This window comes from Chiloscyllium plagiosum, unplaced genomic scaffold (genome assembly GCF_037043375.1).
Source record: "Chiloscyllium plagiosum isolate Xiang-an unplaced genomic scaffold, Cpla_swu_hap1 HiC_scaffold_20, whole genome shotgun sequence".
Classification (NCBI taxonomy): Eukaryota; Metazoa; Chordata; class Chondrichthyes; order Orectolobiformes; family Hemiscylliidae; genus Chiloscyllium; species Chiloscyllium plagiosum.
The window spans coordinates 20,611,301-20,636,471 of record NW_028270158.1 but is presented as its reverse complement, the minus strand read 5'-3'; the positions used below and the strand labels follow the sequence as shown (position 1 = coordinate 20,636,471).

The 25,171-nt window shown below is 40.7% G+C and overlaps 2 protein-coding genes across 7 annotated transcripts in view; one reads left to right on the top strand and one right to left on the bottom strand.

The window, feature by feature from the left end:
• The window catches only part of chlsn (cholesin), a 411,930-nt gene that overhangs the window by 219,000 nt on the left and 167,759 nt on the right, over window positions 1-25,171 (bottom strand). The window lies entirely within an intron of this gene.
• The window catches only part of LOC122560787 (uncharacterized), a 41,347-nt gene that overhangs the window by 10,368 nt on the left and 5,808 nt on the right, over window positions 1-25,171 (top strand). For 2 of the 6 annotated variants that reach the window (XM_043711874.2, XM_043711875.2), the window contains exon 2: window positions 14,440-17,052. In XM_043711874.2, the coding sequence (XP_043567809.2) occupies window positions 14,554-15,597 (1,044 nt within the window). In that variant the 5' untranslated portion in view covers window positions 14,440-14,553 and the 3' untranslated portion in view covers window positions 15,598-17,052. Of the gene's footprint in view, window positions 1-6,914; window positions 6,977-13,731; window positions 13,854-14,439; window positions 17,053-25,171 lie in introns of those variants that run through there. The other 4 variants (XR_015760547.1, XM_087997716.1, XM_087997717.1 and 1 more) reach the window with 4 other exon arrangements.

The window sequence follows — 25,171 nt, the reverse complement described above, 5'->3', positions numbered from 1 at the left end:
CTCCAGAAAAGCTTCTTCCCAATACACGCCCTCATACATAGCAAAACATTCACAGGGAGAAATGTTTTGGCATAGCCACCCATGCACTATTTTCCTAAGGCAAGCAGCATCATTGTTATATCATTAATATTACTGAAGAAGGCCTACAGACCACAAAGGAGGTGGCCTGCAATGTGCAAGGTAGCCCATTTCAAAAGACTGACATAGTATAACTTGCGCCATAGAGGAATCTATGTGTTTACCTTGTGCATCCTTAGACAAACAGAGAACATATGGACAATGACTTAACTGCCACCATTGTGAATCTTCTAGTGAAATGGATTCTTCTCATGAAAAAAGATCCTTCTGTTTCTCTTTCCTTCTTTTCAAAAAAAATGTAATCTGTATTCGCTCATGAACAATTCACCTCTTTATGGGAATACTTTCCCTTTATTTAATTTATATTTAACTTTCTTAGTTTTAAACATTGTGGTGTTTTTGTCATTCAGCCTCTCAATCTGCTGAAGCAGTGTTAGTGATCCTGATGCAGAGAATTTCAGCCTGCAAAAATTATGAAATTCAACATCTTTATAAACAATTCAAATATATGATTCAAAATATGAATTGCAAGAAGCTATGATCTTGGGTGCAAGGCGAATGGAGCTGGTCAATGCAGATACTCAACATGCATTTGAACGTTACAGGCTGACACTCATTTACCAAACCCATTACTGAAATGAAAGCCACTTACTTAAAACAACTGCCTTTGCTTTTCTGATTCAGCTGGAATTTTATTGTGTATCAGTGCCTTGCAGAAGTGGACAGGATTACATCTGGTCAAGTTAAAATACACAGTGACTCCCATCAAAGCTGGTGTGGTTTCCATTACACACTTCCTATCAAACTGCTTTTGAATAATGTAAATAAATTGTTTAAGTTTTGGAGATCATAATGGCATTTAATCAAATTTAATTAAGTGAGGCACAAGAGAATGAAAGTTGGTAACAACAGTAAAAAGACACTTGAAATCATTTCTAATCCTACAAAAGCTATAGAATTTTCTTTGTACTTTCTCTGTTTCTCTCTCTCACACACACACACACAGTCAGATATACCAAACAATGTTCCTTTAACAGTATGGGCGGATCTATACCACTCTGCTAACATCCCTGTTCGACTTTCTAGGAACTAATATGTGAAGAAAGCAAACTCCAATCATTGGTAGGCATTGAGCATCTTTGGAAGAAGTGTAGTAAGTTATTACTTTAAAAGTGTATTTGCGCTTCTGAAAATTACAACTTTAAATCACGTCAGGTTTACCATAGAAATCAATATTAAAGCCAGAGTTAGGTTCCTATGACTGTTGTTGGTTGGAAAAAACAAAATACATATTGAAGAGTGGTGAGGCATTGATGCTCTACCTGCCAATGTAGTTAACTCAGCCACATTAGGGAGATTTAAACAATTCTTGGATAAGCACATGGATGATGAGGGGATAGTGTAGGGGGATGAGCGTAGAATAATTCACAGGTCGGCGCAACATCGAGAGCCGAATGGCCTGTTCTGTGCTGTATTGTTCTATGATCTATGAAATATTGTTCCTCATGTGCCATGCTGTGTATTCCTTGCTGAAATAAGTTGCAAAGTAAAATAAATCATTAAAATAATAAAAGAAACACGGTACAGTTAAGTTGCCCAGGACCATGCTCAGCAGAAAAACAAATTGGAAACAGAATTAAGCCAAACTGGCATACGTTACTAAATGCCCATATTCATAAATAGAATAATGTTTAAAATTATAAATGTAATCACTATTAGTATTAACCATACCTGATAAAGTTTGATTTGACCATGCTACAACTAATGGTATAAACTGATCACAGGTCAGAAAAATACCTGCACTGGAAAGAATTGTGGGCAGACAGAGGTACAGGAGGAGGACCAGGAGGACTGATCGTGAGGTGGAAGCATGGGAAAAAATGTCTCCAATACAGGCAGCCCGCAGAACACCAAATTTGTAGCAAACAATGTTAAACTGAAACTCAGAATGTTAAATATAACATTGTAATTGTGTTAATGATGTTAAATCAAAATCATTTTTAATGTGTCAATAATAAATAGTGAATTACTGTATTCAAACTCATCCAATTACCATAATATTTAGTTTTACAAACAATAAGAAAAATGTCCCAATTACAAATTTTAGAAGTTTACACTTTTGAGCTACTGTGTTTTTACGTGACCAGATTCATTGTTACAGCACTCCCCATATACTTGTGAACGATATTAATTGCAACATTGAAATCACAATTCATTAATTTTTGCATTTTTTTTAGAAAATTGACCAGCATTTGCAATCTGGGCTATGCTCTGTATTCCCATGACTTTCATCACTAAGCTTTGACCCCGGTATTTCTCACTTGGGTGTTAAGAGAGCTGGTACTGAAGATTACAGTAAATTTAAATAGGAGAATGCTGAAACTACTCAGTGAAGACAAAAACAGAGTTAACACTTTAAATCACAGTCCTTCAAGAGCACCTTCCAAACATGTGATAGCCATCTCCTAGAAAGACAAGATCAGCAGATACATAGGAAAAATGCCACATGCAAGACACACACGATTCTGACACAGGACTATATTGCAGTTCCTTCACCATAGCTGGTCCAAAATCCTCTGATCCAATCCTAACATGCTGTGGGTATTAGAGTACAATGAATGGTTGCCTATCCATGAATGGAAACCTGGAAATTTGGAAATCAAACATATTTTGAACAAGTATGGTCAGAGGTGGGGAAAGATGGGGTGGGGAGGGGGATAGAAAAACAAAAGGGAAGGTAGAGTGAAATGTAGGAAAGATTATAACAGAAAAGGATGATGGTGAAAGGCAAATTGAGACAGTAATGGGACAAGGATGGGCCTCAAGGAGTGCAAATGGCAAAAGCAGAATCATTACCCATACCTACCCTCTGAAAACTGTGGGCAGACATTATGATCTGAAAGTTGTGAGCTTGAAGTAACATGGTGGTTCAGTGGTTAACACTGCTGCCTCAGTGCCAGAGACCTGGGTTCGATTCCATCCTCAGGTGACTGTGTGGATTTTGCACATTGTCCCATTGTCTGCATGAGTTTCCTCAAGGTGCTCCAGTTTCATTCCACAGTCTAAAGATGTGCAGGTTATGTGGATTGGTCAAGGGAAATGGAGGGTTACAGGGATAGGATAGTGGGATGGGTCTGAGTGAGATGCTATTTAGAGGGTCAGTGTGGACTTGATTGGATGAATGACTGATTCCACATTATAGAAATTTTATGATCCTAATTCATTGTGGAGTCTAGAAGACAGTAAATGGCTGAATCAAAAGATTAGGTTCCGTTCTTTGGCCTGATGTTGAACTTCACTGGGATATTGAAGTACACCAAAAACAGAGTGGTTTAGGAGGGAGAAAGGTGCAGCATTAAGCAACAGCTGACCAGAAGCTCCAGATTGTGCTTCCAGACTGAATAGAGATGTTCTGGACAGCGATCACCCAATCTGTGTTGACTCTTTGTAGTGTAAAGAAGAGCACAGAGTGAGCAATTTTGAGCTTCTTTCGAATTTAATTTTTTGATTAGGTATGTTCCAGGTCTCCAGATTTATCAAGTTCCACAATTTCAGCTCATGAATTGTAACAACCATTCACAATTGTTTTCCCCAGAGAGCAGTTGTTGAAACTTATTTTGCCATCTCACTTCCACCTCCTCTGGACATGTAAATTCTTTCCTGACCTGTTCCTTTACAATCTTTTTATTGTTTTGCACCATCAACCCTGTTATCCTTTAATCTCTATTGTCTTCGATCCAATTATAAAGCTTCCTTTTTGGTCTTTACATTTAGTCCATTTTTGTTTACCTGGATTTATCGATGACCAAATAATCATTTCTGAAGAATAGGATGGAGTTGTGCATTGGAACTCTGTGGAATCTCTCAGTGTAGCACACTCCAAGAGAATTGCCTGGGAAATTAAAGATTGCAATGGGCAATTCCCCTGCACCAGGAACTCTCTAGAAGTATCCTTTTAAATCTGAGTATTCAGATGGTTGCAATATAGGTATCAGTTACCCAAGAAATATTAAACAATTAAATACCTATTGTAAATCATGGGTAATTGCTAAACTAACCCTGTAACTTACACTTCTCCTAGACCCCTTACGCCCCCCTCCCCACCCAACACTCTTCAATTCCTCTGACCACCACCTCTCTTCCCCAAACTTCCAGAACCCAACAATCCCCATGCCAGACCTGACACCATCCTCTGCCCATGTGACCCAACAGGAAAATCTCCTTCACCCACACACCATTGAACCTAACACCTACTTCCCCATGATCCGACCTCGCTCTCTCCCAAGATCATGACGCACACAAACACCCACACACGCTGTCCCTAATGGACCTCATAACTCCAAGCTATCCTAGACACGCAATCAGTTACCTTCACTCTTTCCACTTCGCACAGTTCATCACACTCACCTAGCATCCTAAACAACTGGTATCCTGACACCCTATCCACTTGGTACCCTGGTATCTTGCCCACCTGACACCCTAACTTCACACTTAGCTTACAAACTTACCATTTCACAAGAGTTTTCAAAGTGGCTGTTTCTGCTGCTGTACATTTAAGTCACAGAATGTGCAACTATTGCTATGATAAATGAGGTGTTATTTGCCCTTTCCCAACTAACCTGAACCATCAACAACTTTTCCCAGTTCTAATGAAAGATCACAAAACGGAAATATTAAGTCTATTTCCATTTTCTGTTTGATGTATTGGCTATTTCCAGCATATCTGTTTTTATTGCAGATTTCTAGTGTCTAATGTGTTTTGCTCTTGTAAAATAAAGACTCTTGTTTCCTCATCAAAGCAGTGAAAGAAGATGGCATCTGATCAAGAAACCAGTTACCTCATGCTGAGCTTTAATTCAATTCAAGCATTTCTTTTGTGATTTAAGTTGCAGTTTGAAAACTAGTTTTTATGTTTTCTTGCCAAACTTTCCAATTACAATAATGGAACCTCTGGCAATGTATAATCGCATTCCAAAAATGTCACAGCGTCAATGTGCAAGCTCAGTGTAATAAATGTGATTACTCTTGGCACTACCACCAAATGCAACACTGCATTTTTAAGTTGATTACTGCAGGATGGAGCCCATACCTATTTTTTTACATCCTTAAGTATTTTCACAATGAAAGTTGGCAGCAGTTACCTGCACAAGCTTGAATGAAATATCCTATTTTCATAATTCAATATTTATGACTAAACTGTCTCAAAGTCACTGCTCAATTATTATCTTCATTGTTCAGATCATAGGTGGGGGTTTCCATGCAATTCTATGCATCACACATTAGAAACAATGTCAGAACCTTGGAGAGGATCTAGGGGAAATTGATCAAAATGGTCCTCAGGCGAAGAGTCTGCAAAAGCTGAAAATATTTTCCTAAGAGCAGAGATGGTTAAAGGAAAATTTAACAGAGATGTACAAAATTATGGGAGACGTGATGATCTGGAATGCATTGCCTGATAAGGTGATGGAATCAGGTTCAGAGACAACTGTCAAAAGCAAATAAGATACACACTTGAAAAAAAGTCAAGAGATATACAGCATGGAAACAGACCCCCTTCGGTCCAACTCATTCATGCCAAACAGGTACGCTAAATAAATCTAGTCCCATTTGCCAGCATTTGGCCCATGTTCCTTTAAACCCTGACTATATGTAAGTTGAAACTTTATTGCTGGAACAGCACAGCAGGTCAGGCAGCATCCAGGGAACAGGAGATTCGACGTTTCGGGCACAGGCCCTTCTTCATGATTCCTGAAGAAGGGCCTGTGCCCGAAACGTCGAATCTCCTGTTCCCTGGATGCTGCCTGACCTGCTGTGCTGTTCCAGCAATAAAGTTTCAACTTTGATCTCCAGCATCTGCAGACCTCACTTTCTCCTCCCTGACTATACGTAAACCTATCCAGATGCCTCGCAAATGTTGTAATTGTGCCAGCTTCCACCACTTCCTCAGGCATTTCATTCCATACATGCACCAACCTCTGCGTGAAAAAGTTGCCCTTCGACCCCTTTTAAATATTTTCCCTCTCACCTTAAACCTACACTAGTTCTGGACTCCCCCACACCAGAGAGAGAAAAAAAACTTGCCTATTTATCTTATCCATGCCCCTCATGATTTTATAAACCTCCATAAGGTTACCCTTCAGCCTCCAACGCTTCAGGGAAAGTAGCCCCAGTCTATTCAGCTTCTCACGATAGCTCAAATCCTCCAACCCTGGCAACAATATTGTAAATCTTTTCTGAACCCTTTCAAGTTTCACAACATCCCTTGCATAGCAGGGAGGCCAGAATTGTATGCAGTATTCCAAAAGCGGCCGAGCTAGTGTCCTGTACAGCTGCAACATAACCTTCCAATTCCTGTACTCAATGCACTGACAATAAAAACAATCATTCAAAATGCCTTCTTCATGCTCAGGACTAGCAGGAAAGGGAATTGGGAGTGGAGTGATTGGCTACATCCTTCAAAGAGCCAGCAGAGGCATGATGGACTGAATTTTGGAACTTAGACTAAAAGACTTTCTCCGCTCCCCAATTTTGCCACGGCTCTTCCTGGTCCCACTTGACAATTAAGACAAGATTTTACTCTAATGTTTTAACATCCTAACTAAAGATTCAAACACAACATCCAAAGTTAAATTTTAAATAAAATGACTATATAGCTTTCAAACGTTTACAAATTCACAAAAAACAAAGTAAAGAGTGTTCTTTTTGCATTAGTCTTCCTACATTACAATTGTGATGACATTGCAAAAAGTAGAGTTGGCTTTGAAACAATTTGAGATGTCCTGAAGTGATGAAATGTGTGACGTAAATTTTAGTATTTTCTTTAAATTATAGTTTCTGACAACATCAAGTAATTACAGAGTTTCAATGTACGAGATGGCTCAAATCCACAAATACGCAAGTATATTAAGTTTAAGTTTTATCGTGAAATTTTACCATTACCAGCTTTTCTGAAAACAGCTTCTATTCAATATTTCAGATCAAGTGAGGTCACTGAAATAATATGTGGTTTAACAAAAGAGTTAGGTTTGAGTTCTACTGTGAGTAGTGAGATCCCAATAGGGTCTTTATCAACAGTTGGCGCACTACAATACACTCAATTGTAAAATCTGTTAAAAAGAAATGCTTTTAAATGATCTAACATGGAGAATAAATGCAAATGGAAAACATCCACCTGAAAATGACATAATTCAATCTAAATGAAAACAGAAAATCTATGTACTTTCCGTGTTAAATTATCACTAATTCTATCTTCGATTTAATGCAGAAAAGTGATGTGAACTGAGCTTAATGGGTCATACATTATTTCAAATTCAGCTTAAATAAAAGTTGCTTTTAAGCTGCTAAGGATGCAATCAGATAATGCAACAGTCTTTTTCCCTTAAATCCTGAATGTTAAGAAAAAACAGGGTTGATGGAGAAGGAAATGAAAGAGAATTGCAATTAAATCAGGTAGAGAGAGAGTCAAAACAAAATACAGATTGGGAAAGAAAAAGAGAAAGGAAAAGTAATTAAAAATTAAATATTAACATTTTTAAAATTCCCATGAACAATGTATTACCTGAAGGAATTAAGCTTCACGGTTTTACTGGACAAGACAGATACCAGAAGTGTTTTGTAATTGGTTACAGCAGCAGTTCGTCACTGACCACATGTGAGGCCACAAACTTTATTTAACAACATGACACAAGTTTATCATACAAATTACTAAAAAACTATAAATGACAATTTAGGAAGATCTTAACTTGAACAGCAAACATACGATATAGATACTCAAATCCCACAGAAGTGTTTCAACTGACTGAGCTGTTTCACTGACTCTTCCCAGTTCTTTACTTTGCATTGCTGAGGCAGCTTATAGTTTCTTTCCAAGTCTGCTACCTGAACTTTATCAATTCTGATGGCCTATAACACTTTTCAGTTTGTATAGCTGGAATACCTCTATATGCATTTACAACCTGGATACTTCATAGGCTAAACTCATTTTTGCTAGGGTATCTACTTCCCCTGAACTAAAACCTTTAACTTTCTGCTCTGAAATGAAACGTGTGGCCCCAAGTTCAAAGTAACTTCTTTGCTTTTGTACTCTATGTCCTTGTTAATAAAGCCTAAAATATTAGCCACCCTCGCCATCTCTCCTGCCACCATTGATGACACATGCATTTTTATACCCATTGGACTTTATTCCTACACCCTTTTTAAAAATTGTGTCCTTTCTCCACGTTCTTTAAAACAATATGAATCATCTCATGCTTCTGCACATGACACTTCATCTGCCACTTGTCTGCCATTCTACCAACTTGTCTATGTCCTTCTGAAGGTGTCTACTATTCTCCTCCATTTACAATATTTCCAAACTTCACCTATCCACAAATGGGACTCCAATGCAAATAACAAATACAGTACAGTCCAAGCCTAATTTTCTGCATTGAGTTTAATTAGCAATTAATCTGCATAGGCAACATATAGATGAAATTATAAAGTGGATGAGGACAAGCTGTTGTTTTGGTGAAACTAACAATAGGGTAGTGTGTAAACATGTTGCAACTTGCAACTGATAGGAAAACCTCTTCCTTCTGACAAGCTGTTGAATATTTTACTTATTAGTTATGTCGAGTGCTGTAGAACATTACATTATTTTGGAAGCAAAATCTATACCGCATTACTTCAGGTTCACTCGTCAGTGTACCTGGTTGTACTTTACTGTAATACATTTTGAAAACAAACACATTGCTGCCACCTTGTGGGCAAGCCATTCAAATGTATTCATCTACACACATTGAGGTCATTCAGGCCTTCATTGCGTCTGCTCTCTCATCCACCAGAGCTAGATGTCTGTCAGGTCCTGCCTGGCTCCCAATGCAGCTGAGATCTGTCATCCACAAAAACAGCTTCCTTTACTCCAATGTCCTCATCATCCTTTTTGGAAGACTGCTCCCATTTGGTCAGGTCCATAATTAAAAGGAGTAGCCTTTATCTCCTAGTAACCAGCTTTGAAAGGCCTCAGGATCCCGAAATACACTAAGTACCCCAAGAGTACTCCTGGATGTGGGACTTATGGCACTGACAGGGTATAAGGCACACCGCTCCATAATGTGGTAACAGTGGTCAAAATTCATGTAGGCATTAATTGATTGGAAGCATCTCCTATTGATGGATACTGCAGCATGTAATGCAGCTCTCTCAATACCACGTACAGTTCATGGCATCCTTCACATGGGGGACACCAGTTATGTTTCCAAACTCTGCTGTTCAAGTTGTAGCACTGTCCTTGTTATCAGAAACAAAATGAACTGCAATGACCTTGCTTCGATGGCATCAGACACTGTCCTGATGCATTTGTCAGTGCATGAGCAAGGCAACCTCACATCACTTCTTGAAATCAGCAAATCTCACAGAAGTTGTCACCTTCACAGCCACTGAGAGGGAATGGCTTCCTACTCCTGCAACCTACCCCTGAAAGTCCTACTCTAGTATCTGACATAGGTCCATCACAGTGTCACAGGACATATGGAGTTTGTGCTACCTCTGCACTTTGCTCACGACAAGGAAGTGCAGTAAAAGTCTCTAGTTCTCCTGCGGACCCCATGCATCCCTTGTGACACTGTGGTTGCCTGCCACAGCAGGACATTCCTAGGCACCATGGCAGTTTACTATATTTCTGAGTATAGTACACCTCCATACAGTGAGATATGCAGCACCCCATTAACTTGGGTCCTTCATTCATTCAGCTTCAAACTCAGCATGTGCGCTGTCTTGGTGAAGGAACCACACTGTTTGAGTGACTAACATGTTACATTAAGAAAGGAATGCCTGCTGAGCTCAGACCCCTTTCCCATCCTGGACTGGCATTAGCCATGAAACTTACCACTGCATTCACTAGAGTGTTTCGTAATATTCGCAGGACAGATGATAAAGTGATCATTTCCCACAGCTCCCTTCTAAGTTTCACATGTTATGAGTCACTTTTGGTCAGCATTCCCCTCTTTAAAAGTCATTGCTGCTAACACTCGCATAATTGAGATGCCAATATTCAACTTGCAAGCATCAATGCTATGGTTTTAACCAGCATTTGAAACCTAAACACATGCATTTCATATGTATTGCAAATGTATAATAAAATTGTTACAAACTAAAGGTAGCTACAGTTTGCAAGGATATGCTTCATGTTTTTGCCCAGCAAAATGTATACTGCACTTGTTGCCATTAAACCCCAGGCATTGCCCCAGCCATTTTGAGTTGCAGTTACTGTCTCATGTCGGACACCATCGGCACTGGGTTCTGCTTGGTCACCAGGCACCCCTCCTAGCGTCTCCATGTCCCCTTATTCATTACATAAATGAAAAGATGTCGATGTAGAAATAAACCCTTCAGCCTATGGAGTCTGCCACACCATTCAATGAGATCAACTTCACTTTCCTATCTTTTTCCCTTAGCTCTTAATTACTTTCCTGATTAAAAATCTATCTCATCCTTGGATATGTTTAATGATCCAGCCTCAACATCTCTCTGCAGACCAAATCTTTTCACTCACTGATGTGGTCGAAATAATGCACTGCATTGTTTTACCATGACCTCCTTATTTTTATACTCCATTCTCTTGGAAATAAAGGCCAGCTTATAATTTCCCTTCCCTAGTATCTGCTGAACTTGTAGGATAGCTTTTTGTAATTTATGTACACCCCCCACCCAATAAATCCTTCTGAGTTGGAGATTTTTCCCCATTTCTGTAATATTCAGCTGCTCCATTCTTCCTCCCAAAGTGCAAAACCCCAGATTTTCCAATATTATATTCCACCAATCACATTTTTCCCTACACACTTGACTATATCCCTCTGCAGACGCACTGTGTCATCTTCACTACTTGCCATCCCACCATTTTTGAGTCACCCACAAGGTTGGCTATAGTACATTTATTTACCTCATCCAAATCATTAATATACAATATAAATAATTGTGGTCCCAGAACTAATCCCTGTGGCACTCCACTAATTACAGATGCCATCCTTCCTTACTCCAACTCTGTCTTCCATTAATGAGCCAATCCTCTATTCATGTTCATATACTACCCCCAACATCATGGACTCTCATCTTATTCATTAAGAGGTATTTTATCAAATATCTCTGCAAATCCAAATTTATACTACCTCCGCCTTATCTATCTTGCTTGTTAGTTCCTCAAAGAAATCTAATAAATTTCTCATCCACGATTTTCACTTCATGAAGCCACTTTATTGCTGATTTAATGTTATGCTTTTTTAAATGTTCTGCTGTTATACCATTTATAACAGTCCAATGTTTTTCCAATATCAGACATTAAATTTCTTGGCCCATAGTAACCTGTCTTTTGTCTCCTTCACGTCTTAAAGAAAGGTGTTACTTTTAGCAATTTTCCAATATTCTGGCAATTTTTCAGAATCTAAGGTTTCTTGCATAATACTACCAGTGCATCCAGTTCTTTAGCTAGTTCTTTTAATATTCTCCAATACACTCCATCCGATCCTTTTAGCACCATTAGTTTCCTGACTATTCTTTCTCTAATGATACTTAATGCATTTACTTCCTTGCCTCATTTTGTCCTCTTGATTGTTTAGCATTTGTGGACTGTTATTAGTGTCTTTAATACAAAAACCGATGCAAGCATTTATTCAACCCCACTGCCTTTTCACCTTCCCCCATTATTATTTCTCCAGCCTTGTGCTTGAAGGCCCCTAATATCCATGATGTTAAAAATCACACAACACCAGGTTATAGTCTAACAGATTTATTTGGAAATACAAACTTTCGGAGCGTTGCTCCCTCACCAGATACCTGACGAAGGAGCAGCGCTCCGAAAGGTTGTATTTCCAAATAAACCTGTTGGACTATAACCTGGTGTTGTGTGATTTTTAACTTTGTCCACCCCAGGCCAACGCCGACACCTCCACATCATATATTCATGATGGCCTCTCTCTTTTATATATATATAGTATATTTTGATATTACTTGAAAATTTACTCTCAAAGTTTACCTTCTTTTTAAATTTCTCTCTTGGTCACCTTTCGTTGTTTAAAAAAAAAACTTTCCCAATCCTCTGGCCTACCACTAATCTTTGCCACAATTTATGTTCCTATTATTGGAGGCACACCACATTGAACTTAGTCTCTAGCTGTTCTCCTTGCTCTGAGTCTCACCAGTACACCTTAATAATGTCCACCATGGTCTTCTATGCTCCCACTGTGGATACTCAGATGTTGTCACTGTCAATGACATCCTCTCCTGTAGCCTATTATGTCCTCCAATGCTAGTCTGCATATCCCCCCATACCTCAACTTTCCTTCATCAGCCTTGTCCCACCTCAACACATGCTTTCCCACAGCCTTGACTGCCTTTATGCTTGACAATAATGAGAGGTCCTTCTTCCAACTTCCTTAACAATCAATGCACAGACTCTCCAGCATGCCATTCATTTCAAAGTTCTTACCAACTTTGACAAATAGCCCCTAAACTTGACTAACCTGACCACTGACCACTACCTTTGCAGCTCCCAGGCTGACATGATTCCCTTGGCTGCTGGTGATAGCCCTACAGGCTTGATCTTTGCCCACTCCCTGGACTATATCCCCTGATTGTGACTGGCCTGAACAGATGATTGAAGGCCAAGTTCTCAGCACCTAGTTTGCTCACTTCAGGAGGTAGGATAGGAAGCTGAATATAAAAAAAGCAAAATGTGAAGTCAGGAAGGTCACTTACAAGCAATAATCCACCCTTAACAGGCAATTTGCTGTTGCCTCGAGAGAAATTTAACTTCAATATTCAGATTTTACCTAAACGATGCAGATGGTTCCTCCCAATGTTGTGATAGGCTTCACTAGACTTCTTGTGCAATTCTGCCACATTTCTTGCCATAGTCCACATTGTTTGAGCCCCTAAAAGACCCTGTCAAAAATTTTATCTACATGTCTTCCACATGCACCAAACAGATTCAATGTGAGACAAAGGAACCAGCATGCATTTATATAGTGTTTTTTATGACATTTAGATGTTCCAAAGGCTTTAACAACCATTGAAATAATCATGATTGAAATGTAGGAAACACAGCAGCAAATGTGAAGACTGAGGTACTGCTATTGAGATAAAATACCCCAAGTAATCTGTGCTACTTGTGTTGATAAAGAGATAAATGTTGGTCAAGACACTAGAAATCTTTAGCCTTTCATGAAATGCCATGTTAACATTTATATGGCAATGTACCATATCAGTCATCTAAAACTCAAGCCTCTGATAACTATCAGAATTGGTCATGTTTTCTGGGATCAGAGGTTGCAGGCAAGTTATCATTTAACATCTCATTGGAAAGGTGGCATTTTCCATGGTGCAATACTCCATCAGTACTTAAGCGTCATCTTAGTTCATGTGTTCAAATATCCTAGATGGAGTTTGAATAATGATCTTCTGACACTGAAGTCAGCCTGTTATCAGTGAGTGAAGTGATGCCGAATTCAATGTTTACTTCTGTTTGTGATGATGCTGCCCCTTTAACAAGGTTATATCATGCTTGGTTTTTGTCAAGAGGGGTCGTAATGGCAGAGGTGCCAAGAATGTCATGGAAGAGAGTTTACTTTAAACAATGGCAGGGGAGTGACCAGTTCTCCCATTTCAGGGTTTTTTTTCTAGTTTGTTTTTTTAACAGGCAGTCAGCAAAACTGCTGGCAGCAGAGAAGCAGTTACAGTGAAAAGAGACTCCATGCTTCAACAGAGGTCTTTCCTGAACTTTCTCTCTTAAGTTTCTCCTCCCTGTAAGAACCTGTGTTTGAATTTACCTTTTCCAAGGGGTGTGTTCATGGGATGTTGCGGGGATTGGAAGTTGTGATAGAGTCGGTTGGGTTATCAAATAAGTTATTCTAAATTCTGTTTTCTTTAATTTGTATTTCATCCATAGTGTTTAAATAAATCCTGTTTTGCTTAAAGTTGAGTGGTTTGACCAGCTGTATCACTCCTGAAATAGGAGAAAGTGAGGTCTGCAGATGCTGGAGATCAGAGCTGAAAATGTGTTGCTGGAAAAGCGCAGCAGGTCAGGCAGCATCCAGGGAACAGGAGAATCGACGTTTCGGGCATAAGCCCTTCCTGAAGAAGGGCTTATGCCCGAAATGTCGATTCTCCTGTTCCCTGGATGCTGCCTAACCTGCTGCGCTTTTCCAGCAACACATTTTCAGCTCACTCCTGAAATATCCAATTTACATCTGTCTAAAAAAAAGTTAGGGTCTAGGCTACCTTCTTCAAACATTTTGAGGGGGTCTGGCCCAGTCTATAACACTGTTACAATTTCACAAAAAATGTTTAGATAGGCAGAAATTAATTAATCATCTTCTTTGTTCTTCACAGGTTAAAACCTACTGTCACTTTCCTCAACTCAATTTGCAGAATTGAATGCCAGAGATTACCATTCAGGATACAAATTGGCTGCCTTTTGCAAAACACTGAATTACGCACGAAGAGATGGCTTCACAAATAATGTTCCATAATGCAACCGATCTCTTAAATTACTCTAACTCAGACGATGGCAATTCCAAAAACTTTACCTTAGGTTTTGACAATCTCACAATCATCAAGTTTTTGGAAGCACAAAACTTAGTTTCAAGATGCGTTTACATCTACAGTGTGTTTGGACTTATGGGACTCATAATGGGCATCGTCATCCTTATCAGAAACATGAGAAACTACAAGCAGAAAATGAATTTTGAGAGATTTGATATCATTCTACTCTCCCTGACAGTGGCAGATCTCTCACTCATTCTTTTCTCACTAACTGATGTAGTCAGACCAGAAGAGGTAAATACCACTGCACTTGGCTGTGCTGTCCTCTCATTCTTCTTCAATATCTTCTACTTCCACACAGGATATACTCACATCGTGATTTTCTTCTTGGTATATGACCACCTGGAAATGGTGAGGAGAGCTTTGAAAAAAACTTACACCTCTATCTTGGCTGTAATGGGCATTAGCATTACCTTCTCCATCCTGATCACATCGCTAACTGGGGCTGGACATCACCCAAACATGTCAGTGAATTGCCACGTGGACCCACTCGAAGCCCCTGCTGAGTATAGCATTGTTAAGTTTGTCTTTGGATTTTTAATACCTACACTTACCATTCTGGGCTTACTCCTGCATTTCCTGATCAAATCAAAATGTGTGCAGAAAGCACAGGAGGACCAAGACCAGAGTGAGTGTTTCCATCCTCGACGAGTGTTTCTGGTGCTGGTCATGGTGACTTTTGTTTGCCGCCTGATTTATAATGTTTTGCTTCTACACCAATTTCAAGAGGAGGCATGGCACCATATGAGTCATCTCAAATTCAAGCCTCTGGTGACTATCAGAGAATTAGTCATGTTTTCGGGGAGCTGCCTGTGCCTGATGTTCATTGCAATTTTTCACGAGCTGCGTCACCAAGCCATGATCAATGCTTACCGAAACCATAATGTCATGAGTCCCGAAATTGAGATCACTGGAAACCGCGGCGAGTCTGCATCGCTCAACTGAAGGACCTGCCACTCAGTAAGGATTGAGTTCTGAAACAATGAACTCAAACAATGCAGTGACAAATTCTACTACTTCAATTTTGTCCCAATAAAAAATGTTTTTGAAGCAGGGTTTCATCTATTTTGGCTTGTTTGAACATCCCCAAATTCTTTTGAAGACTTGCTCTACAATAACCTACTCCTGGTCTCAACCCTACTCAATGCCATTTTGGATGCAACTACATTCTGGAAGGAATTAAGTCGAAGACAATACCCTCACGGCACCTTACTACATTGACAAGTGTTTCACCATTGAAAAGATGAAGTAAGGAAAATCTAAATGTGGAAAATCAGCAGTACAGGCAATTCCTGAACATACTTTTTTTATAATGAGGTCATCTAGGGCTTTAGCTAAGAAAAGTGGCAGAACAATAGAGTATTGATCTATTATAAATCACATGATGAACACAAATGTTCTCTGGTTTAGAACAAAGGACTTGTTTTGATTTATTTTTTTTAAATATTAGAAAGGTATAGGTCTTGTAAAATGTAAGATGCTTAAACAGCTTGATCAGGTCAAACTGCAGAAGATAGTCTTCGAGTTACAAAGTTAGGAGATTCACGGAATACAACTCCTAAAACTATAGGATTTAGTCCTTTCACCCCTTATTTTTCAAGGAGGCCACAGATTATAAAACTTGCACAGCATGTTAGCTCCAAAGCATGTGAAGTCGGAAAAATGTCTACACTTGATTGTAGCCAGCAGTAAACCTACAGAACAAGCCATGCAAATGACACCAGCTGTCATTTTAATTGATAGCATTACATTAAATGTCAACATTAATGAACTGTTAAATAACACTGGCTAAGCACAAACATTGCCAAAATTATACATTTTACATTTACTCAAGAAATAGAGTGCTCTAATAATGGCAATGGATTAGAAACATAGGCTTGAGTGGTAGATTTTACTAAAACATGGCTTCTCACCCAGGTCTCCTTCATGAGAAAAAGCTAATTGATGAATGACTGCAGTTAGCTCCTCCCCTAGCGTCAAAATTTGTGAAATCTTTTCATCCTCCATAGTGAAAACCTTTTGCTTTAAAGGTTGGGCCATGCTCAGTTGTTCAGACGACAGCTGACCAGCAAACAATGTGTGCTGTGGAGGCCCAAAAGTCTGATTACTGAACAGGACTGAATAGAAAGTGTGAACTATTAACTGGAGGGATGAACAAATGACTTTGTTAAACTTGTGAATATTTACCAAAACAAGAAATCAGTGATGACTGCATTGCAATCAAGTAACCGTCATATTGTGAAGTGATTGCAAAGCCCATTTAATTCTGACGATGAAAGCAAGAATGGCATCACTTCCTGCAAGACTGTGAATACATATTTACGAAGAGAAAGTGAGGTCTGCAGATGCTGGAGATCAGAGCTGAAAATGTGTTGCTGGAAAAGCGCAGCAGGTCAGGCAGCATCCAGGGAACAGGAGAATCGACGTTTCGGGCATAAGCCCTTCTTCAGGAATGAGGAAAGTTTGTCCAGCAGGCTAAGATAAAAGGTAGGGAGGAGGGACTTGGGGGAGGGGTGTCGGAAATGTGATAGGTGGAAAGAGGTCAAGGTGAGGGTGATAGGTCAGACTGGGGTGGGGGCGGAGAGGTCAGGAAGAAGATTGCAGGTTAGGAAGGCGGTGCTGAATTCGATGGATTTGACCTCCACTCCCGGCACCTTCCCCTGCAACCGCAGGAGGTGCAAGACTTGCACCCACACCTCCCCCCTCACCTCCCTCCAAGGCCCCAAAGGAAACTTCCATATCCGCCACAGATTCACCTGCACCTCCACACACATCATCTATTGCATCCTCTGCACCCGATGTGGTCTCCTCTATATTGGGGAGACAGGCCGGCTACTTGCGGAGCGTTTCAGAGAACACCTCTGGGACACCCGGACCAATCAACCCAACCACCCTGTGGCTCAACATTTCAACTCCCCCTCCCACTCCACCAAGGATATGCAGGTCTTTGGACTCCTCCATTGCTAGACCACAACAAAACGACGGTTGGAGGAAGAGCGCCTCATCTTCCGCCTAGGAACCCACCAACCACAAGGGATGAACTCGGATTTCACCAGTTTCCTCATTTCCCCTCCCCCCACCTTGTCTCAGTCAAATCCATCGAATTCAGCACCGCCTTCCTAACCTGCAATCTTCTTCCTGACCTCTCCGCCCCCACCCCAGTCTGACCTATCACTCTCACCTTGACCTCTTTCCACCTATCACATTTCCGACACCCCTCCCCCAAGTCCCTCCTCCCTATCTTTTATCTTAGCCTGCTGGACAAATTTTCCTCATTCCTGAAGAAGGGCTTATGCCCGAAACGTCGATTCTCCTGTTCCCTGGATGCTGCCTGACCTGCTGCGCTTTTCCAGCAACACATTTTCACCTACATATTTACGAGTCAGGCATACAATCAACATAAAAATCACATATCTTAAAAAAAAATGTAAAAATTATTATAACAGCTTCAGAAAAAAATGCAACTTCCTTTCTTGAACATCTTGGTTCTGATCTTAAAATAAAATATTTTGACTTTTGTATTTTGTATTTTAACTGATTGAGTATTCTTCAGCACTAAGACAATGTAAAATATTCAGTCCTATACTGAAGGGGGAAACAGTGTTTAAGTAAGTAAGTAAAAATTAAGTTAATCTTCGGAAATATGTCAGCCAAGCCTAAAAATAAAATTAAATTGCTTGAAGCTTCTATCCACACAGATTTGGAGAACTTACTTAAAATGGCATCAAATCTTATGCAGACCATTAAATCAAATGTACATAGGTAGACTTGTAGGAAGAGGCAAAAGAAGAGCAATGGTTCATTTGCTTTGCCCTTTAGCATCCTGATAATTGTCTATTGATAGTAGCAGGAGAAAGTGAGGACTGCAGATGCTGGAAATCAGAACTGAAAATGTGTTGCTGGAAAAGCACAGCAGGTCAGACAGCATTCAAGGAGCAGGAGAATCGACGTTTCGGGCATGTGCCCTTCTTCAGGAATGAGGAAAGTGTGCCAAGCAGGCTAAGATAAAAGGTAGGGAGGAGGGACTTGGGGGAGGGGTGTTAGAAATGCGATAGGAAGGAGGTGAAGATGAGGGTAATAGGCCGGAGTGGGGGTGGGCGCAGAGAGGTCAGGAAGAAGATTGCAGGTTAGGAAGGTGGTGCTGAACCCTCAAACTCAGCACCACCTTCCTCACCTGCAATCCTCTTCCTGAACTCTCACCTTAACCTCCTTCCACCTATCGCATTTCCAACGCCCCTCCCCCACGTCCCTCCTCCCTACCTTTTAGCTTAGCCTGCTTGGCACACTTTCCTCATTCCTGAAGAAGGACTCATGCCCGAAACGGCGATTCTCCTGCTCCTTGGATGCTGCCTGACCTGCTGCGCTTTTCCAGCAACACATTTTCAGTATGGATAGTAGCAATCAAGCTCCACCTTGTATGACAGTTATAACAGGCTCAGATCTGACATGAGGAAACTCCCATATCATAAAGTCATAGAGATGTACAGCATGGAAACAGACCCTTGGGTCCAACCTGTCCATGCCGACCAGATATCCCAACCCAATCTAGTCCCACCTGCCAGCACATGGCTCATATCCCTCCACACCCTTCCTATTCATATACCTAGGAGAAAGTGAGGGCTGCAGATGCTGGAGATCAGAGCTGAAAATGTGTTGCTGGAAAAGCGCAGCAGGTCAGGCAGCATCCAAGGAACAGGAGAATCGATGTTTCGGGCATAAGCCCTTCTTCAGGAAACCCTTCCTGAAGAAGGGCTTATGCCCGAAACGTCGATTCTCCTGTTCTTTGAATGCTGCCTGACCTGCTGCGCTTTTCCAGCAACACATTTTCAGCAGTATTCATATACCTATCCAAATGCCTCTTAAATGTTGCAATTGTACCAGCCTCCACCACTTCCTCTGGCACCTCATTCCACATACGTACCACCTTCTGTGTGAAAAAGTTGCCCCTTAGGTCTCTTTTATATCTTTCCCCTCTCACCCTAAACCTATGCCCTCTAGTTCTGGACTCCCCGACCCCAGTGAAAAGACTTTGTCTATTTATCCTATCCATGCCCCTCAATAATTTTGTAAACCTCTATGAGGTCACCCCTCAGCCTCCGACGCTCCAGAGAAAACAGCCCCAGCCTGTTCAGCCTCTTACTATAGCTCAAATCCTCCAACCGTGGCAACATCCTTATAAATCTTTTCTGAACTCTTTCAAGTTTCACAACATCTTTCCAATAGGAGACCAGAATTGCACACAATATTCCAACAGTGGCCTAACCAAAGTCCTGTACAGCCACGACATGACCTCCCAATTCCTGTACTCAATACTCTGACCAATGAAAGAAAGCATACCAAACACTTTCTTCACTATCCTATCTACCTGCGACTCCACTTTAAAGGAACTGTGAACCTGCACTCCAAGGTCTCTTTGTTCAGCAACACTCCCTAGAACCTTACCATTAAGTGTATAAGGCCTGCTAAGATTTGCTTTCCCAAAATGCAGCACCTTGCATTTATCTGAATTAAACTTCATTTGCCACTTTTCTGCCCATTGGCCCATCTGGTCAAGATCCTGTTGTAATCTGAGGTAACCCTTTTCGTTGTCCTCTACACCTCCAATTTTGGTGTCATATGCAAACTTAATAACTGTACCTGTTATACTCGCATCCAAATCATTTATGTAAATGACAAAAAATAGAGGACCCAGCACCGATCCTTGTGGCACTCCGCTGGTCACAGGCCTCCAGAGTGAAAAACACCCCTGCACCACCACCCTCTGTCTTCTACCTTTGAGCCAGTTCTTCCAAATGGCTAGTTCTCCCTGTATTCCGTGAGATCTAACCTTGCTAATCAGTCTCCATGGGGAACTGTGTCGAACGGCTTACTCAAGTCCATATAGATCACATCTACCGCTCTGCCCTCATCAATCCTCTTTGTTACTTCATCAAAAAACTCAATCAAGTTTGTGAGACATGATTTCCCATGCACAAAGCCATGTTGACTATCCCTAATCAGTCCTTGCCTTTCCAAATACATTAGATTACTTACAGTGTGGAAACAGGCCCTTCAGCCCAACAAGTCCACACCGACCCGCCGAAGCGCAACCCAACCAGACCCATTCACTTACATTTACCCCTGCACCTAACGCAACGGGCAATTTAGCATGGCCAATTCACCTAACCTGCACATTTTTGGACTGTGGGAGGAAAACCAGAGCACCCAGAGGAAACCCACGCAGACACTGGGAGAATGTGCAAATTCCACACAGAGAGTCACCTTAGGTGGGAATTGAACCCGGGTCTCTGGCGCTGTGCGGCAGCAGTGCTAACCACTGTGCCACTGTGTACATCCTGTCCCTCAGGATTCCTTCCAACAACTTGCCCACCACTGACATCAGGCTCACTGGTCTATAGTTCCCTGTTTTGTCCTTACCACCCTTCTTAAACAGTGACACCACGTTTGCCAACCTCCAGTCTTCCAGCACCTCACCTGTGATACAAATATCTCAGCAAGAGGCCCAGCAATCACTTCTCTAGCTTCCCACAGAGTTCTCGGGTACACCTGATCAGGTCCTGAGGATTTATCCACTTTTATGCGTTTCAAGACATCCAGCACTTCCTCCTCTATAATATGGACATTTTGCAAGGTGTCACCATCTATTTCCCTACAGTCTATATCTTCCATATCCTTTTCCAAAGTAAAAACTGATGCAAAATAGTCATTTAGTATCTCCCCATTTTCTGCGGCTCCACACAAAGGCTGCTTTGCTGATCTTGAGGGGCCCTATTATCTCCCTCGGTACCCTTTTGTCCTTAACATATTTGTAAAAACCCTTTGGATTCTCCTTAATTCTATTTTCCAAAGCTGTCTCATGACCCCTTTTTGCCCTCCTGATTTCCCTCTTAAGTATACTCCTACTGCCTTTACACCAGCTCCTTAGTCATGCATTCATCTGCTCTATCCTCCTATTCCTGTCCTCACGAGCTCGTAGCACCGGGAGTAATCCAGATATTACTACTCTCAAGGACCTCCCTTTTAAATTCCTGCCTAACTCTCTGTAATCTCCCTTCAGAATCTCAACCTTTTCCCTTCCGATGTCGTTGTTTCCAATGTAGGCAATGACCTCTTGCTGGCCCCTCTCCCCCGTGGGAACATTCTGCACCCTCTCTGAGACACCCTTGATCCTGTCACCAGGGAAGCAACACACCATTCTGATTTTTCGCTGCTGGCCACAGAAACGTCTGGCCGTACCTTGGACTGGAGAATCCCCTAACACAATTGATCTCTTGGAACCCAACATACCCCTTGTTGCATTAGAGCTAGTCTCAATTTCAGAAACTTGGCTGTTTGTGCTACGTTCCCCTAAGAATTCATCACCCCCTACATTTTCCAAGACAGCTTACTTGTTTGAAATGGGCATAGCCACAAAAGACTCCTGCACTAGCTGCCTACCTCTCTTACCGTTCCTGGAGTTAACCCATCTATGTGACTGTATCGGAGACTTCCCCCCCCCCCCCTTCCTACACCTGCCATCCATCACATACTGTTGCTGTTGCAAATTCCTCATTGCTTCTAACTGTCTCTCCAACCAATCCATTCATAAGATAAGATTCGCAACCAACAGCATTTATGGCAGATATAATCCGCAGTAACCCTTAAACTCTCTTTAAACTCCCACATCTGACAAAAAGCACATATCATTCGACTAAAGGCCATTTTTGCTCCTTCAAAATCGACAGAGCCAGAAAATAACACCGTCTTATTCCTCTACAAAACACTGCCCCAGGTTAAATTAATAGTTATGGCTTATATTTTAAGTTTAATCAAGAGACAGATCTCCAAAAACATATAATCAAGAAAGAACCCACTCTACTCACTACTGAAGACTTTCTGTAGGACACACCTAAAACAAAATACACTCATCTGCTGTGCTGTGAACTTCACCCAACAGTTCCTCCTAGATCAATTGTGAATTTCACTGTTAGTTAATTTTCCCAGAAGCACTCTGATATCCAGTGATTCATGAATTCAAACAGCAAAGGCAATGTCAGTTTCTTTCTCTCCCTCTCTCTCCTGCACTGACCTCACCATGTGCTTCCTTTGTCTGTTCTTCTTCCTTTTAAAACTGCTGTTGTTTTGACTTTTTTCTCCCAAGGATCCATAACAATACAACAGCATATAAAACAGTCATTGCTACTCCTGGAATTTGAGGAAATCATCTCCAGCACCTAAAATACCTCAAAAAAGGAGCAGCTGTTTCAGCCAGAAATTTTTCCCGTCCTCCACCTTGGATTACCCAGATGTGTTGGAGCTTTGAGAATCATTGGTCCAAAGTCATCTGTTCCTCCCACGTACACTGCACTCACTACACTTCACATCTCAAATCACTCATCTACTGTATCTCAAAATTCTACCAGTAAACATGATGTCACAATATTGGACAGCATGTATTTTTGTTATATTTTAAATGAGGGCAGGAAATTAAAAGATATCTAACTGCAGTCTATTGCTCACATGTGCCACATAAGAGCTCGGTGGAAGGCCCAGGAAGCTTATTTTATTTGCATTAGTTATTATAGAATTACTAGATAAAGGATTTGCAATGTCATACTGTAGTTTACTTTTGTGCGTTAGTGATTACTGGTTGTGCTACTTTTGACAGATGAGAGGCACTTACCTCCTGCTTCCTTTCCCACTTAAAATTAAAAAAAACCTACAGACTGAATAGCAAAGACCAACAATGTTTATTCCCACTGTTTATATCCTTCTCCAAATGTATTTTTCCATCACCTAATGACTACACTAACAACATTGCTTTTTTTTCTCTTAACAAACTAATTTAATCAAGATAAAGCAAAAGTCATGACTGTGCAGAAGTCCTTATGTTGACTAAAACAAAAAAGGTCCTTTTCTTAAAAATAAAGCTTTCCTCAGCACTGGGATGGTTCAAGGATGGAGTCAATTTAACCACAGTTACAGAATAAAAGGGTGCAATTACATGCTAGGTGTAATTGAGCAGTTATAATTGGGGAATTTCAGTTACCAGAAGATTCAGATACTAGTATTGTAAGGGGCAATGAGTGTGGAGTGTATTAAGGAGAGTTTCCTACATCACTGTGTTTAGTCCAACAAGGGCCTGGTGCTTAGAAATGAGATGGGCCAAATGGAACATTTAGTGAGGCAATAATCATAAGGTTCCAGTTGGTGTTAGAGAATGCCACGCAACAATCCAAAGCAAGAAAAATCAATTTGCAGAGAGCTGACTTTAGCGGAGCAAGAACAGAGCTGAGTAGGATTGGTTAGAATAAGAGATTTGTTAGAAGATCAATAACTGAACAACAGGCCACCTTCAAGGAGCAGAAAGTATATTCCCTTTAATTGGAAAGATAGGATAAACAAACCCAGGGTTCTCTGAATGACCAAGGAGGTAGAAATTAACATTAGAAAGAAAAGGTCTGTTTATGACAAGCATAAGGCAGAAAATACAATTAGAATCAACAGGAATACTACAGGGTGAAGGAGGAGGTGAAAAAGCAATAGAAAAAGCAAAGAGGAAGAATGAAAAAAAACTAAAAGTTAGCCAAGGGAAATCCCAAAATTTTCTTTCGGTATATAAAAAGTAATAGAGAAGTTAAAGGAGTAATACAGTCAGACACCAAAAAGAGGATTCACAGACAGAGGCAGGGCGTTAAATGAATAATTTGCATCTGTCTTCATAATGGAGGATGCTACCCACCCCCTCGTTGGCCGAGGAAGAATTTCTATCAATAGAAGGGATCAAAATTCAAAAGGAATAAGTCTTGGATAGACTGTTGGTACTTAAACTTAAAGGCACCAGGAATACATAAAATGCATCCAAAGATTTTAAAGGAAGTGAATGTAGAAATTGTGGAGGGACTGGTCATAATATCTTTTTTCTCTGGACTCCAGGGAAGTGCCAGAACATTACTGCCCTGTTTAAAAAAGAATGTAAAGCTAATTCTAGTATTACAGACTAGTTAATTTGGAAGAATTGTAAACTGTGCAGAGGATCGTGTAGAACTCCAAAAGCTGGTGAAGTGAGCGGATAAGTGGCAGATGAGATTCAATAGAGAGAAATGTGAGCTGATGCATTTTGGTTGGCACTAAAAGTCAATATAAAATAGAGGGTGCAATTCAAAAGGGAGTGCGGGAGCAGAGGGACTTTGGTGTATATGTGCACAGATTATTGAAGAATAAGTAGGGAATGTAGATTCAATAGAGAGAAATGTGGCCTCCTTCAGAACCATAACAATTCTGTGATTCTGTGATTCATTCCTGCAATGGTTTGACAACAAGGGAAGGAGTATAAACATTGAATCCTTGTTACAGCAGAAGTATTGGTATATTATTTTTTGCTACACTAAATGTGGTTGCAAGTAGCTGAGTAGGCTACTTAACTACTGATTATAAAGCATTAAGTGGGTGTCAGGAGCAAGCTTAGACTCATAATACTGACCGATAATGATTATGAAGTCAGCATCAAAGTGGAAGGAGGAGGATAGACTATGAAGAG